The 17,715-nt window shown below is 49.6% G+C and overlaps 1 protein-coding gene across 2 annotated transcripts in view; it reads right to left on the bottom strand.

Moving 5' to 3' along the window:
- Positions 1–8,037, bottom strand: part of BRCA1 (BRCA1 DNA repair associated) — a 63,634-nt gene extending 55,597 nt beyond the window's left edge. For both annotated transcript variants that reach the window (XM_081883766.1, XM_081883767.1), the window contains exons 1-2: positions 7,902–8,037; positions 5,735–5,828 (exon numbers count right to left, since the gene is read on the bottom strand). In XM_081883766.1, coding sequence (XP_081739892.1) covers positions 5,735–5,814 — 80 coding nt within the window. In that variant the 5' untranslated portion in view covers positions 5,815–5,828; positions 7,902–8,037. The remainder of the gene's footprint in view (positions 1–5,734; positions 5,829–7,901) is intronic.
- Between the last annotated feature and the right edge of the window lie 9,678 nt (positions 8,038–17,715).

The following is a 17,715-nucleotide window of genomic DNA, read 5'->3' as shown; positions in this document are numbered from 1 at the left end:
AAGTCTTTGCTCCCCCCCGCCTGCCTTCAAAAGCCGTCCGGGATAGCGGGAAGACTTTTCCGCTGTCGGGGTGATCTTAAAATGCTGGCGGGCGGCAGCAGGCTTCGCTGCCGCCCGCCAGCATTTTAAAAACCCCAGTCCCGGGGGCTTTTAAAATGCTGGCGGGCGGCAGCGAAGCCTTCGCTGCCGCCCGCCAGCATTTTAAGATCGCCCAGGGACAGCGGAAAAGTCCTTCACTGTCCCTGGGCGATCTTAAAATGCTGGCGGGCGGCAGTGCTGCCGCCCGCCAGCATTTTAAAATCGCCCCGGAACAGCGGAGGAATTCTCAGCTGTCCCGGGGCGATTTAAAAGCCCCCGGGAAGGCAGGCAGGGGGACAAATACTTTTGCCCCCCGCCCGCCTTGGGAAGAGGTCCTGGACCTCTTCCCAAGGCGGGCGGGGGGCAAAAGTCTTTGCTCCCCCCCGCCTGCCTTCAAAAGCCGTCCGGGGGCTTTTAAATCGCCCCGGACAGTCCCGGGGCGATTTAAAAGCCCCCAGTTAGGCAGGCAGGGGGGGCAAAGACTTTTGCCCCCGCCCGCCTTGGGAAGAGGTCCTGGACCTCTTCCGAAGGCGGGCGGCAAAAGTCTTTGCTCCCCCCCCGCCTGCCTTCAAAAGCCGTCCGGGGGCTTTTAAATCGCCCCGGACAGTCCCGGGGCGATTTAAAAGCCCCCAGTTAGGCAGGCAGGGGGGGCAAAGACTTTTGCCCCCGCCCGCCTTGGGAAGAGGTCCTGGACCTCTTCCGAAGGCGGGCGGCAAAAGTCTTTGCTCCCCCCCGCCTGCCTTCAAAAGCCGTCCGGGGGCTTTTAAATCGCCCCGGACAGTCCCGGGGCGATTTAAAAGCCCCCAGTTAGGCAGGCAGGGGGGGCAAAGACTTTTGCCCCCGCCCGCCTTGGGAAGAGGTCCTGGACCTCTTCCGAAGGCGGGCGGCAAAAGTCTTTGCTCCCCCCCGCCTGCCTTCAAAAGCCGTCCGGGGGCTTTTAAATCGCCCCGGACAGTCCCGGGGCGATTTAAAAGCCCCCGGTTAGGCAGGCAGGGCGGGCAAAGACTTTTGCCCCCACCCGCCTTGGGAAGAGGTCCTGGACCTCTTCCCAAGGCGGGCGGGGGGCAAAAGTCTTTGCTCCCCCCCGCCTGCCTTCAAAAGCCGTCCGGGATAGCGGGAAGACTTTTCCGCTGTCGGGGTGATCTTAAAATGCTGGCGGGCGGCAGCAGGCTTCGCTGCCGCCCGCCAGCATTTTAAAAACCCCAGTCCCGGGGGCTTTTAAAATGCTGGCGGGCGGCAGCGAAGCCTTCGCTGCCGCCCGCCAGCATTTTAAGATCGCCCAGGGACAGCGGAAAAGTCCTTCACTGTCCCTGGGCGATCTTAAAATGCTGGCGGGCGGCAGTGCTGCCGCCCGCCAGCATTTTAAAATCGCCCCGGAACAGCGGAGGAATTCTCAGCTGTCCCGGGGCGATTTAAAAGCCCCCGGGAAGGCAGGCAGGGGGACAAATACTTTTGCCCCCCGCCCGCCTTGGGAAGAGGTCCTGGACCTCTTCCCAAGGCGGGCGGGGGGCAAAAGTCTTTGCTCCCCCCCGCCTGCCTTCAAAAGCCGTCCGGGGGCTTTTAAATCGCCCCGGACAGTCCCGGGGCGATTTAAAAGCCCCCAGTTAGGCAGGCAGGGGGGGCAAAGACTTTTGCCCCCGCCCGCCTTGGGAAGAGGTCCTGGACCTCTTCCGAAGGCGGGCGGCAAAAGTCTTTGCTCCCCCCCCGCCTGCCTTCAAAAGCCGTCCGGGGGCTTTTAAATCGCCCCGGACAGTCCCGGGGCGATTTAAAAGCCCCCAGTTAGGCAGGCAGGGGGGGCAAAGACTTTTGCCCCCGCCCGCCTTGGGAAGAGGTCCTGGACCTCTTCCGAAGGCGGGCGGCAAAAGTCTTTGCTCCCCCCCGCCTGCCTTCAAAAGCCGTCCGGGGGCTTTTAAATCGCCCCGGACAGTCCCGGGGCGATTTAAAAGCCCCCAGTTAGGCAGGCAGGGGGGGCAAAGACTTTTGCCCCCGCCCGCCTTGGGAAGAGGTCCTGGACCTCTTCCGAAGGCGGGCGGCAAAAGTCTTTGCTCCCCCCCGCCTGCCTTCAAAAGCCGTCCGGGGGCTTTTAAATCGCCCCGGACAGTCCCGGGGCGATTTAAAAGCCCCCGGTTAGGCAGGCAGGGCGGGCAAAGACTTTTGCCCCCACCCGCCTTGGGAAGAGGTCCTGGACCTCTTCCCAAGGCGGGCGGGGGGCAAAAGTCTTTGCTCCCCCCCGCCTGCCTTCAAAAGCCGTCCGGGATAGCGGGAAGCGCTTCCCTGCTATCCCGGACCGCTTTTAAAATGCTGGCGGTGGGGAGCAAAGCCTTTCGCCCCCACCGGCCTTCCTGGACCTCTTCTGAAGTCCGGAGGGGGGGGAAAGGCTTTGCTCCCCACCGCCAGCATTTAAAAAAAGGTCCCCGAGATTTCCCTATGGGCTTTCGTCTTGCGATGCAAGCCCATAGGGAAAATCGTCTAGCGAAGCGTCGCAAAAACCAAAAAACCCTTTCGTCTTGCGGGTTTTTCGTCTTGCAAGGCATTCGTCTTGCGGGGCACCACTGTATTACTTCAGGTTCTTAAGAAAGATATTGGAAACACTGCCCATGATGATTTTTCCCTCTTTTGAAATAACCCAGCTTTAGTAATAAATATCCATTTCAGGAACCATCTGCTCTTTCAGCAAAATGCGTAACACACACATCCCACACACTTCCAGGTCATACTTACAAATTCCCAATTTGGTACTACTGCTGTATTTTTGGTACTGTATTGAATTATCTCTTTTTTGCAGTTGTCTGATAAAGGATAACAGAATGTCTTCTTGCTTTGATATAAAAATCAAGAGTATGGCTCAATTGTGACATAACAGCCCAATCATAATTTGGCCACCAGGAATGGGCTATAAAGTCATGTGCCCCATCCTCCCCTTGCATACACCAATTCCCACTTCCATTTCATGTTTTGTGTTTACTGTGATGTAACTGCAATAACCAGAATTTGATACATTCACTTCAAACCAGTTTTTGAAATCTGACTTGGAGATATCTCGGGTTATCAGTGACCACAGTCTGCTTGATTTGAAGATCATGGAAAACTGTGGTTATTGCAAATCAGAAAGTGACCGGGTTTACTACACCTCAGTCTGATGCTCAGTCTATGGTTTCTCCACATCTGAACTGAGCTTAATTGAACATCTTTGACAAGCTGCGGTGATTCTCTAAATCATCAAAATAATATACAGTAATAATAATAATTTATTATTTATATCCCACCCATCTGGCTGGGTTTCCCCAGCCACTCTGGGTGGCTCCCAACAGAATTAAAAGCACAATAAAACATCAAACATTAAAAACCTCCATAAACAGGGCTGCCTTCAGATGTCTTCTAAAAGTCAGGTAGTTGTTTATTTCCTTGACATCTGATGGGAGGGCATTCCACAGGGTGGTTGCCACTACCGAGAAGGCCCTCTACCTGGTTCCCTGTAACCTCACTTCTCGCAGTGAGGGAACTGCCAGAAGGCCCTCGGAGCTGGACCTCAGTATCCAGGCTGAATGATGGGGGTGGAGATGCTCCTTCAGGTACACTGGACCGAGGCTGTTTAGGGCTTTAAAGGTCAGCAGCAACACTTTGAATTGTGCTCAGAAACGTACTGGGAGCCAATATAGGTCTTTCAGGACCAGTGTTATATGGTCTCTGTGGCCGCTCCCAGTCACCAGTCTAGCTGCCGCATTCTGGATTAGCTGCAGTTTCCGGCTCACCTTCAAATGTAGCCCCACGTAGAGTGCATTGCAGTAGTCCAAGCAGGAGATAACTAGAGCATGCGGCACTCTGGCAAGACAGTCCATGGGCAGGTAGGGTCTCAGCTTGCATAACAGATAGAGCTGGTAGACAGCTGCCCTGGACACAGAATTGGCCTGTGCCTCCATGGACAGCTGTGAGTCCAAAAAGGCTCCCAGGCTGCGCCCCTGGTCCTTCAGGGACACAGTTGCCCTATTCAGGACCAGGGAATCCTCCACATCCGCTCTCCCCCGTCCCCCCAAAACAGTACTTCTGTCTTGTCAGGATGACAAGTATCTGCTTGGTTTTATAAAACATTCTGGAACAAAATGATCTTCATTCAAAGATCCCATGAGAATACAATACACATAATAAAACAAGCATGAAGCATATTAGAGTGGTCTGATGCTAGGACTGCATTTTCTAGTGTAACACTTATGTCCTTGATTTTGGTGCCCCCAAGTGTTTGCTGCCATGACAACAAGTATTTAGCACCAGCATAGTGTTGCATGTCACCCCGTTCTCCCAGCAGTGTGAGATGCCAGGGTTTCCAGCTGCTCACCCAGGATTTAGTTTTCTTGGAATGAGGGGTGGTGGAGACTGTAGTGTCTTTGTGGTATATGGTTTATTTACACACACGTGTGACCTGAGCCCAAGATTGAGGGGCTCACAGCATTAACACTCCAAGAGCTATCGCTTCTCCCTGTCACAACCTTGGACTCAAGTAGAAATCAACCATGACTCTCTCTAGCTGCTGTATGCTTCTAGCCCAGTTCTCTCATACACCACCCTGGCAATTGTCCCTCTCATCACCAGCCAGGTAAAGGAGAGAGCTCACTCATTTGTCCTCTGATAGAAAGCCACTATCAACCATGCTTAGGCCCATTCACTCACTAAGAAGCTGGTCTGGCTACTTCAACAATCAAATCCCGTATTAGATTTTAACCCTTGCTGGGTCCAGGCCCCTTGCAATTGCAAGGGACTCAAGCATCATGTAAGCTGACCCCCTCAAACTCAAAGCAGTGGGGGGGGGGGAGAGAGAGGAAATCACCAGACCCAGACACCATTCTACAATGCAAAATAGCAAACCCAACTCTTAGCTATGCACATCACTATGAATGCATATAGTATTTAACCATAGCTTTATATTCTATATGACCAAAGCCTGCTATAGCACATCTATACTAGAATCCTAAATGATTTTCAAGCTTATTTAACTGCTGCAATTCCAATGCAAGGAATCCTAGTAATTCTTTAAAGCAATTAGAGATCTCCAATAAAAAAAAATCCTAGCATCTTCAGTGATATTTACAGCAATCCTCAGAGGACTCCTACGACAATTCAGCTGGTTCAAACCAATACTGCAAATGTGCCATAAGGAGATACAGGAGGTCAGAGACTGAAATAAGCCAACAGAGAACACATTCATATAAGGTCAATTTTGAACAATGTGGCACAAATACAGCAAGCTGGCAGGAGCATTCTATGAAAAAGCACTTCACACATACTATAAACTTTCAGATAAAAAGCTTGATTGGGCAATGGAGATGTTCCTTCCCTGCTTCTTACTCATTTGCAACTGGCAGAAGGCTTACTGTGTTTTTTGTGTTGTTTGGATGTCATATATAAAACTAATAAAGAGTATTTGAGAAAAAAACAATCTGAAAGATACAGGCTCAGTTGAAACCTAACAGGAAATCATGAAGTTCACATTCTCTCATTTTCCCAGTCCTCCTTCACAAGATCGAAAGCTTCTGCTTTAGATGTTAAACTAACCATAGTTCCCCGTGACACCCACGTTCAAAGAACAGTAGCTCTAATGACAGTCTTTAGATATTGTATTTTGAATCAGAAGCCAAGGGGACACTAATTTTTCTTTTCATACCATATTGGGCATTCCAAGTTCTTCTGCATAGCCAGCAATATGCCACGAACCTCCGCAATGCTTGGAATGGAGGAATCCATAATGTCTTCTACACCTTCAAAAATGAAAAGGCTTCATGTTAAAATAGTCTAGCATTCTAGGCCTAAACTACAGTTTCAGACCTAAGATTCTATTAAATGGGTAGCCCAGACTGACTTGGAAATAAGGCCTATTGAGTACAGGGGACTTTTACACCCACAGTAAGTGTGCAGATGAACCAGTAAGAATGACTGTTATTCTGCAAATCCAGTAACATTTCAGTTCTACCCAGTGACTACTTATTTTTAAGTTACTTTCAGCTAAGTAGACAGACAACTGCAACTTTACAACCCTATCATATGCATATTTCACTCACAGCATAATTACTTGCTATGTAGATATATGGTGAATAAATGAGGATCAGCAGCATCACTGGACATTTTTTCTCACAGAAGGATTATTGTTGCTATCAACAACCCCTGAATGTTACTAATAACTTTTAACATCATGATTAAATGATAATAAATGTATAAATTTGTTCCTATATAGTACAAACCATGTAGCACTGAAAAAACAAAACAAAAATTCCTTCCAGTAGCACCTTAAAGACCAACTAAGTTAGTTCTTGGTATGAGCTTTCGTGTGCATGCACACTTCTTCTTCAGAAGAAGAAGTATCTGAAGAAGTGTGCATGCACACGAAAGCTCATACCAAGAACTAACTTAGTTGGTCTTTAAGGTGCTACTGGAAGGAATTTTTGTTATGTTTTGACTATGGCAGACCAACACGGCTACCTATCTGTAACATGTAGCACTGAAATATTCATCTTTAATAGAAGTGTGTTGCACTACAGGCTACTCTTTCTTTTTCCTTATAACTCTCACCCCTTTCTCTTATAAATGGATGAAGGGGTGGGGCAATGGCACCATTTTAAGCAGGGGTCAGCAAACTTTTTCAGCAGAGGGCTGGTCCACCGTCCCTCAGACCTTGTGGGGGGCCAGACTATATTTTGAAGGGGGAAAATGAACGAATTCCTGTGCCCCACAAATAACCCAGAGATGCATTTTAAATAAAAGGACACATTCTACTCATGTAAAAACATGCTGATTCCTGGACCGTCTGCGGACCGGATTTAGAAGGTGATTGGGCCGGATCCGGTCCCCGGGCCTTAGTTTGCCTACCCATGATGGTCAGGGATCCCTTTACCTTTAAGGATGCAGTAGGAAAGCCTGAGGAAGGCCACAAATACACCTAACCAGTTGCAGGGTGGTGGCAAAGGCATGAATGCTGGCTGGAAGAAACAATGCGCCCCAGACCCCACCCTGTCTCACCTGTTTGAGAAAACTGAAGAGAGAAAAACTTGGCTACTCACCATAAACAGAAGAGAAGTTAACACCCACTGATTTGGGAATCTATTGCTTACCTGTCGCCTTCATTTAGCTTTAGGCACCAGGCAAAGACTTTCCTTTTTAACCTTTAACTCTCCGTGGCCTTTTAGGAGTGGGTGGGATGCTTTTAATGCACTGCAAGGGGTTGCACTAGATTACCCTCGGGGGTCCCTTCCCAAACTCTACAATTCTATGGTTAATACACTTCTTCCCCCCCCCCCCACAACCCCTGGGCTTTAATGTTGGTTTGTTTTGTTGCCCCGGGCGAGATAAAGCGGCTAACAAAAGTTATAAATCTATTATTTATTTATTCAGTTTATATACCGCCCTATAGCCGAAGGTCTCAGGGCGATTCACAGAACAAAATCAGAATGTACAAACACAAAATAATCCAAATAAAAAACAGCAACCCAATAACAACCCACCCAAAAAAGAAACACGTTTTAAAATAAATAAAATAGCCGCCATTTGACCGACGTTGCTTCATGAAGCGGGTCCTTGGTTTTAATTTAGGAAAACACCGCTGGGCCCCCGAATTTCTTTTAAAAACTGGGCGGAATTCCGAGTCTTCAAGACACACACAAGACCCGCAACTCGCCCTTCCCATTTCACAAGCTTTCCCCGTCCGGTCAGATAACTCTCTTTTTCAAGCCACCTTGACTAACTGCGCCCCGAAAGGAATTTCCCCCGCCGGCTACCCGGACGCTGTTAGCCTTCTCTCGCCGCCGCCCCCCCCCCAAAAAAACCCCATTTAAAGTTACCTCAGGAGAAACGCCAAACCCCGTTTCGCTCTCTTCCCTCACGCTTCTGTCCCCTCAGTCAGTCGTCACGCGCGCGCGCGCCCTCTCTCTCGTCCTAGTCTAACCGTCTCTCTGGCCCTTTTTCGCGCCTTCTTTCAGAACCGTCCCCTAGGCAACCTGCTCGCCAACCAATCATCTCCTCGCTTCCGCATCCGTCGCGATCACGTGAACCAGAACGCCACTCTTCCCCCCACCTAGCCATCCACTCTCTCTCTCTCTCCCCAATTGGCCGCGCGGGGAATGACAGCGGAGGGAATCGCGCTGTGTTTAACCTCAATTTCTGAGGCTAAGCTACTTTATCGGCTCAGTACTGTCTATGCCAGGGGTCAGCAAACTTTTTCAGCAGAGGGCTGGTCCGCTTTCCCTCAGACCTTGTGGGGGGCCGGCCTATATATTTTTTTTTTGGGGGGGGGGAATCAAACAAATTATTATGCCCCACAAATAACCCAGAGATGCCTTTTAAATAAAAGCACACATTCTACTCATGTAAAAACACGCTGATTCCAGGACCGTCCGTGGGCCGGATTTAGAAGGCAATTGGGCTGGATCCGGCCCCCCAGACCTTGGTTTGCCTACCCATGGTCTACACTGACTGGCAGCCGCTCTCTCAGCCGTATCCCTGCCAAGAAAACTCCATGGACAAAGACAACAAGCAAATTTATTTTTACTTATTATTATTAATGTTTACGATTTGAATGGAGGCCGAGAGGGAGCACTGGTATAAGCTTTCCTTCCCCCCCCCCCGCCAAAAAAAAGCGGAAAAAAATATTTCTGGTTCACCCCTATTAATTCTTCGTCCACCTTCGGGGTGTTAAGTTTTAAGAGGATGAGAGGAACAAGCTGTCACTTCCGGCTCTTTGGGCGAGACTACAACCCCCATGATGCCCATCCCACATTGTTGGGACGGGAAATAGACGCCTCCCTTACAGAAGCGTCGCGTTGGAAGGGGTCCTCTGGGTCATCTAGTCCAGCCCACTGTAATGCAGGAATATAACCCACTTGTTGGTACTGTCTGCCCGTTCTTTATTGTTTCTGTCTGTATAGCCTGCCTTAGTTGAACTACGAAAAGGAAAGGAAACTCCAGTGAAAACACTGTGGAAGTGCTGGTGGGAAGTTTCTTTCTGAAGGTGCGTCTCCACATCCATCCTTCAGCCCAGACACTGAGGTCCAGCTCCGAGGGCCTTCTGGCGGTTCCCTCGCTGCGAGAAGTGAGGCTACAGGGAACCAGGCAGAGGGCCTTCTTGGTGGTGGCACCTGCCCTGTGGAACGCCCTCCCACCAGATGTCAAAGAGAAAAATAACTACCAAACTTTTAGAAGACATCTGAAGGCAGCCCTGTTTAGGGAAGCTTTTAATGTTTAATAGGTTATTGTAAAAAGGGACGCGGGTGGCACTGTGGGTTAAACTAGAAGGTTGGCGGTTCGAATCTCCATGATGGGGTGAGCTCCTGTTGCTCAGTCCCTGCTCCTGCCAACCTAGCAGTTTGAAAGCACGTCAAAGTTCAAGTAGATAAATAGGTACTGCTCCGGCGGGAAGGTAAACGGCATTTTCGTGCGCTGCTCTGGTTCGCCAGAAGCGGCTTAGTCATGCTGGCCACATGACCCGGAAGCTGTACGCCGGCTCCCTCGGCCAGTAAAGCGAGATGAGCGCCGCAACCCCAGAGTCGGTCACGACTGGACCTAATGGTCAGGGGTCCCTTTATCTTTACCTTATGTTATTGTATGGACGTGGGTATAAATAATAAATATTATTACAATATTATTAACAACAGCAATAATAAATATCATATTGTTATATTATAATAATTAATACAAATAATAATTCAATAATTAACAATATTTATTGTTGTTGTTATTGCTATTAGCCCCGCCTTCTTCCCCCAGGGTTCCAGGCCGCTTTTACGTCACCCCCCCCCCCGGAAACGCACTTGAAGGCGCGCGGGCGGGGAAAGAAAAATGGCATCTTCCCTGGCAAACCCGGAAATGCCTTCTCGGGGCGATCGAATGCGTCACGCCCCCTTCGGCCGCCGCCGCTGTTGTGGTTCCCAGGCCCTCCCCCTGCCCACCAACCCCGCCTACCCGGGCCGTCCAATGGAATGAAGAGAGCGGCGTGAGCGGCGCTCGGCGGTGTCCAATCACCTCACGGCAGCCGCTGTTGCGAGGGCCTCAGCCTCGGGTGGAGCCGCCATGTTTTTTCCCCACGTCACAGCGCGGGGCGGGCGCGAGGAGGTGCGAAGAGAAGGGGCCGCCGGAGCGTTCGCTGCCGAGACAGCTGCGGGCGGGCGCAGCTCCCAGGGGACCCGGCGGCGCGACGGTAAGTCTAGCCGGCAGTCTAGCCTCCCCCCCTTCTGTAAACAACAACAACCACACTATTGTCTTTGTGGTTATCATGGAGTTAGTTTCTCTCTCGTGCCCTGTGGCGAGTAAAAAAAAATTACCTCTCTGAGGCGACGGTGGGGTGGGGGGAGCCCAAGTTGCTTCCCTGCCTTTTAAATATGTTGTTTTTTGGGGGGGGAGTTGTTTTTAATTTTGTGTTTAGATATCGTGTTTTTATTCTGTGAACCACCCCGAGATCTACGGACGAAGGGCAGTATATGAATTTAGATATTATTATTAATAAAATTTCACAGCTGGGTGAGTATTCTAGCATCGCCTCTCCTGCTGCCTGCCAACGGAAAAAGGTAAAAGGCGGATCTAGACGGATCCTCGTGAATTCATATGATTTTTTCATTCAAATTAAATAAAACCACCATGATACTGTAGACTATGTCTTACTCTATAGACAGCATCAAAAAAATCACGCATCTACTATTTCGTGGGGCCGCAGGGGCGCAAAAACATGGTTAAAAAACACGGATCCTCATGGATCCTCATGATTTTTGCACAAGAGCAACCCAAAGTCACCATCAGTTCAAACATCATGGCCAGGGGCACAGCATCCACCACAAAAATCACGGATCCACGGCTTCCTGGTGATACCGTGGCCCAAAAACGTGGTTTTGAAGCACGGATCCTCATGGATCCTCACGCTTTTTGCATTGGGCCACCCCAAACTCACCGTCAAATCACACATCATTCCCAGGGGCACAGCATCCACCACAAAAATCACGCATCCACGGCTTCCTGGCAACGCCAGGGCGCAAAAACGTGGTTTTGAAGCACGGATCCTCATGGATCCTCACGCTTTTCGCATTGGGCCAACCCAAACTCACTGTCAGATGACACGTCATAGCCAGGGGCACAGCATCCACCACAAAAATCACGGATCCATGGCTTCCTGGCCATACCGTGGCACAATAATGTGGTTTTGAAGCACGGATCCTCATGGATCCTCATGCTTTTTGCATTGGGCCAACCCAAACTCACCCTCAAATCACACATCATGTCCAGGGATAAAACTTGCACCACAAAAATCACGGATCCACGGCTTCCTGGCCATACCGTGGCACAAAAACGTGGTTTTGAAGCACGGATCCTCATGGATCCTCACGCTTTTCGCATTGGGCCAACCCAAACTCACCGTCAAATCACACATCATGGCCAGGGGCACAGCATCCACCACAAAAATCACGGATCCATGGCTTCCTGGCCATACCGTGGCACAATAACGTGGTTTTGAAGCACGGATCCTCATGGATCCTCATGCTTTTTGCATTGGGCCACCCCAAACTCACCGTCAAATCACACATCATTCCCAGGGGCACAGCATCCACCACAAAAATCACGCATCCACGGCTTCCTGGCAACGCCAGGGCGCAAAAACGTGGTTTTGAAGCACGGATCCTCATGGATCCTCACACTTTTCGCATTGGGCCAACCCAAACTCACTGTCAGATGACACGTCATAGCCAGGGGCACAGCATCCACCACAAAAATCATGGATCCATGGCTTCCTGGCCATACCGTGGCACAATAACGTGGTTTTGAAGCACGGATCCTCATGGATCCTCATGCTTTTTGCATTGGGCCAACCCAAACTCACCCTCAAATCACACATCATGTCCAGGGATAAAACTTGCACCACAAAAATCACGGATCCACGGCTTCCTGGCCATACCGTGGCACAAAAACGTGGTTTTGAAGCACGGATCCTCATGGATCCTCACGCTTTTCGCATTGGGCCAACCCAAACTCACTGTCAGATGACACGTCATAGCCAGGGGCACAGCATCCACCACAAAAATCACGGATCCATGGCTTCCTGGCCATACCGTGGCACAAAAACATGGTTTTGAAGCACGGATCCTCATGGATCCTCACGCTTTTCGCATTGGGCCAACCCAAACTCACTGTCAGATGACATGTCATAGCCAGGGGCACAGCATCCACCACAAAAATCACGGATCCACGGCTTCCTGGCCATACCATGGCACAAAAACGTGGTTTTGAAGCACGGATCCTCATGGATCCTCACGCTTTTCGCATTGGGCCACCCCAAACTCACCGTCAAATCACACATCATGGCCAGGGGTGCAGCCTGCACCACAAAAATCACGGATCCACGGCTTCCTGGCCATACCGTAGCACAATAACGTGGTTTTGAAGCACGGATCCTCATGGATCCTTATGCTTTTTGCACAAGATCAGCACAAACTAACTGTCAAATCACATATCATAGCCAGGGGCACAGCCTACACCACAACAAACTCGGATCCACGTCTGCCTGGCCATGCCGTGGCCCCAAAACGTGGTTCTGAAGCATGGATCGTCATGATTTTTGCACAAGACCAGCCCAAAATCACCATCAGATCAAACATCATGGCCAGGGGCACAGCATCCACCACAAAAATCACGGATCCACGGCTTCCTGGCAACACCATGGCCCAAAAACGTGGTTTTGAAACACGGATCCTCATGGATCCTCACGCTTTTCACATTGGGCCACCCCAAACTCACAGTCAAATCACACATCATTCCCAGGGGCACAGCCTGCACCACAAAAATCAAGGATCCATGGCTTCCTGGCAACGCCGTGGCCCAAAAACGTGGTTTGGAAGCACGGATCCTCATGGATCCTCACGCTTTACGCATTGGGCCACCCGAAACTCACTGTCAGATGACACGTCATAGCCAGGGGCACAGCATCCACCACAAAAATCACGGATCCATGTCTTCCTGGCCATACCGTGGCACAATAACGTGGTTTTGAAGCACGGATCCTCATGGATCCTCATGCTTTTTGCATTGGGCCAACCCAAACTCACCCTCAAATCACACATCATGTCCAGGGATACAACTTGCACCACAAAAATCACAGATCCACGGCCTCCTGGCCATACCGTGGCACAAAAACATGGTTTTGAAGCACGGATCTTCATGGATCCTCACGCTTTTCGCATTGGGCCAACCCAAACTCACTGTCAGATGACACGTCATAGCCAGGGGCACAGCATCCACCACAAAAATCACGGATCCATGGCTTCCTGGCCATACCGTGGCACAATAACGTGGTTTTGAAGCACGGATCCTCATGGATCCTCATGCTTTTTGCATTGGGCCAACCCAAACTCACCCTCAAATCACACATCATGTCCAGGGATAAAACTTGCACCACAAAAATCACGGATCCACGGCTTCCTGGCCATACCGTGGCACAAAAACGTGGTTTTGAAGCATGGATCCTCATGGATCCTCACGCTTTTCGCATTGGGCCAACTCAAACTCACTGTCAGATGACACGTCATAGCCAGGGGCACAGCATCCACCACAAAAATCACGGATCCATGGCTTCCTGGCCATACCGTGGCACAATAACGTGGTTTTGAAGCACGGATCCTCATGGATCCTCATGCTTTTTGCATTGGGCCAACCCAAACTCACCCTCAAATCACACATCATGTCCAGGGATAAAACTTGCACCACAAAAATCACGGATCCACGGCTTCCTGGCTATACCGTGGCACAAAAACGTGGTTTTGAAGCACGGATCCTCATGGATCCTCACGCTTTTCACATTGGGCCAACCCAAACTCACTGTCAGATGACACGTCATAGCCAGGGGCACAGCATCCACCACAAAAATCACGGATCCATGTCTTCCTGGCCATACCGTGGCACAATAACGTAGTTTTGAAGCACGGATCCTCATGGATCCTTATGCTTTTTGCATTGGGCCAACCCAAACTCACTGTCAAATCACACATCATTCCCAGGGGCACAGCCTGCACCACAAAAATCACGGATCCACGTCTGCCTGGCCATACCGTGGCACAAAAACGTGGTTTTGAAGCACGGATCTTCATGGATCCTCACGCTTTTCGCATTGGGCCAACCCAAACTCACTGTCAGATGACACGTCATAGCCAGGGGCACAGCATCCACCACAAAAATCACGGATCCATGGCTTCCTGGCCATACCGTGGCACAATAACGTGGTTTTGAAGCACGGATCCTCATGGATCCTCATGCTTTTTGCATTGGGCCAACCCAAACTCACCCTCAAATCACACATCATGTCCAGGGATAAAACTTGCACCACAAAAATCACGGATCCACGGCTTCCTGGCCATACCGTGGCCCAAAAACGTGGTTTTGAAGCACGGATCCTCATGGATCCTCACGCTTTTCGCATTGGGCCAACCCAAACTCACTGTCAGATGACACGTCATAGCCAGGGGCACAGCATCCACCACAAAAATCACGGATCCATGTCTTCCTGGCCATACCGTGGCACAATAACGTGGTTTTGAAGCACGGATCCTCATGGATCCTCATGCTTTTTGCATTGGGCCAACCCAAACTCACCCTCAAATCACACATCATGTCCAGGGATACAACTTGCACCACAAAAATCACAGATCCACGGCTTCCTGGCCATACCGTGGCACAATAACGTGGTTTTGAAGCACGGATCCTCATGGATCCTTATGCTTTTCGCATTGGGCCACCCCAAACTCACTGTCAAATCACATATCATGGCCAGGGATACAACTTGCACCACAAAAACCATGGATCCACGGCTTCCTGGCCATACCGTAGCACAAAAACGTGGTTTTGAAGCATGGATCCTCATGGATCCTCACGCTTTTTGCATTGGGCCAACCCAGACTCACCCTCATATCACACATCATTTCCAGGGATACAAAATCCACCACAAAAAACACGGATCCACAGCTTCCTGGCCATACCGTGGCACAAAAACATGGTTTTGAACCACGGATCCTCATGGATCCTCACACTTTTTTCATTGGGCCAACCCCTAACTCACCCTTTATTCAAAGATCTTGTATATAAGCACAGATCTGACCACAAAAATCATGGATCTACTGCTTTGTGGCACTGGCCAGATGTTTCCCTGGATTTATTTACCTGTTTTTAGGCGTGTGAGTTTCGAAGAAAGAAACAGCGTCGCCTGAATCTCAATCCATTAAAGATGGTCAATATGGCAATTGACTTTGCAAGCTATAACACCTTTGTGGTTCTGGCAAACTCCACAAAAAAGGCAGGCCCTCTGGTGCCTTGCTAACCCTGGTGGCTCTCCATATAAAATGCGAACACATTCTCTCTGCTATTGCAAATTGCAAACCTTTAGCAACAAAGATAGAGATGGAGAGCCAGGTCATGTTACTGGTTAATGTGTATATTTCTCCCTCCTCTACTGTCACAGCCAAGAACCATCAATGGGATCTCCTTGCACATGTGCTTGAGAATCTGGACACCATTTGCCCCAATTTAACTATTGTCCTGACAGGGGATTTTAATGCCTGCTTAGGCCAAGGGCAGGAAGTATATACAAAAGCTTGGGAGATCTTTGACTCTACTGCTCTTCCGCTTATGGGAACGAGAATCACGGGACTTAGAAATCAACCTGGCTGGCTTACGGCTCACCAAGCTGACTACCACCAGGGCTTTGTTGTGGCTTAATGGGCTGCCAGACTGGGAAGGCTCTGGGAATTTTACCTTTCTCTCCCCACAAGGAAATAGTGGGGCAGACTATATTCTGGTTCCCACTAAATTGTTGCCCTTCGGGGTGATCCTATGCTTAGTGAGTATCTCCCCTGTCAGGGAACTGCCATCGGAGAGTCAGGTGGTGGAAGGGCTCAAGGAGGCTAGGAGACCCTCGGATGCTGAGGAAGGAACCAGCAGGGGGAGAGGGAGAGTTCCTGCAGAAACTCAGTCGGAGGAATGGCTCCAAGATACTTCCAGTGAGCACAGCGGGGAGGTCTCAGGACCTCCGCTGGGGACGCCTACTCCGCGCAGGAAACTGCCACGCAGAGAATCCAGAAGGAGAGTTTCCGTTAAGGAACTCTTATGTTGGCGTAAATTCCAGAAGCGCCCACTGACGGATTCTGCCAGCGATTGAGGTAGCCATGCACCCATGGCTCCGCGGACAGGGAGAGTTTAGAAACTGATTGCAGAGCCTTGAGGCTTTAAATGCTTACACACAAGTAGCCCCCCTAATCCCATAACATCCCCCTTCAATGTAAATTTGTCTTTCCATTGAGAGTCTTTCCATTAACGAGCATACACTATTGTCTTTCCAAACCTTGGTGTATTCTGATTGTGTGACTCACTTGATATTGGTAGGGAGTGGTGAAATTCCTCCAGTAGCTAGAGTCACTTGGTTTGAGGAGCTTATGGACATCCTAATAACGAATTGCCCTATTCACACTCGCACAGGCCACCTAAGGGTTTGGCGAGTGGACTGATATCAAAGGCATTAAAGTAGAGGTTAGGAGAATCTACAGAGAGTCTAGAGAGGCGGGAAGCTCCCAATTGTGTGATACATACTTCGTTACAACCAGGCAACTTAGGGAGTCTATCCAGCTTAGCCAGGAAAGATACGTACAACCAGGCTTGCTGGGATTCACTGCTTTCTGCCATCCTTACCAATGATCATAATACACTTTGGAAGGTTGTTGCAGACCCCCCACAGACTCAAGAGCACCCACTGACATTGATTCTATCTATGCTATGGGTAGAGCATTTTAAGGCAATCTTCTATGATGATTGTATCCCACCAGACAGCCAAGATCCTGCCCCTTCTTAGACCCTGGTAAAGTGGCCCCCTGTCTCCATTACTGAAGTCGAAAAAGTAATTTCTCAGATGAAACTAGGCAAACCCGCAGGCCCTGATACCATCCCTTCTGAACTAATTAAAGCTAAGCCGGACTGGTGGGCTCTGATTCTAGCGGAACTCTTCACAGTGGTATATAGGACTGGAATTATTCCTAATTCTATGCAGAAATCCATAATCATCACAATCTTTAATAAGGGAAACAAGAAGTTACCGTCCAACTATTGACCAATAAGTCTATTGTCAAATATTGGGAAATTGTATGACAAACATCTATTATCCAAATTAACTACAGTGGTACCTAGGGTTAAGTACTTAATTCATTCTGGAAGTCCGTTCTTAATCTGAAAGTGTTCTTAACCTGAAGCACCACTTTAGGTAATGGGACCTCCTGCTGCCGCCGCGCCACTGGAGCACGATTTCTGTTCTCATCCTGAAGCAAAGTTCTTAACCCGAGGTACTATTTCTGGGTTAGCGGAGTCTGTAACCTGAAACATATGTAACCCGAGGTACCACTGTACGTGGCTTGATGAGAGCATCATAGGCCCAGAACAGGCAGGGTTTAGGCCAGGGAAATCCACTCTACGTAACTGTATAGTGTTATCCCATTAAGCCGCCAAGTACACGTGGCACAATAAATAAGGCCTATAAGTGGCCTTTTTTTATTTTATGGCTGCTTTTGACTCAGTTGGCAGGGGGCTGTTATGGTCCAAACTGGTGTCATTGGGCTTAGATCCTAGGTGGTTACTTTACCTGATTGA

The sequence above is a fragment of the Podarcis melisellensis genome, assembly GCF_964234715.1.
Source record: "Podarcis melisellensis genome assembly, chromosome: 13".
NCBI lineage: Eukaryota > Metazoa > Chordata > Lepidosauria > Squamata > Lacertidae > Podarcis > Podarcis melisellensis.
Note: the sequence above shows the minus strand (reverse complement) of the source record. Positions and strands in the feature narration are given on the sequence as shown.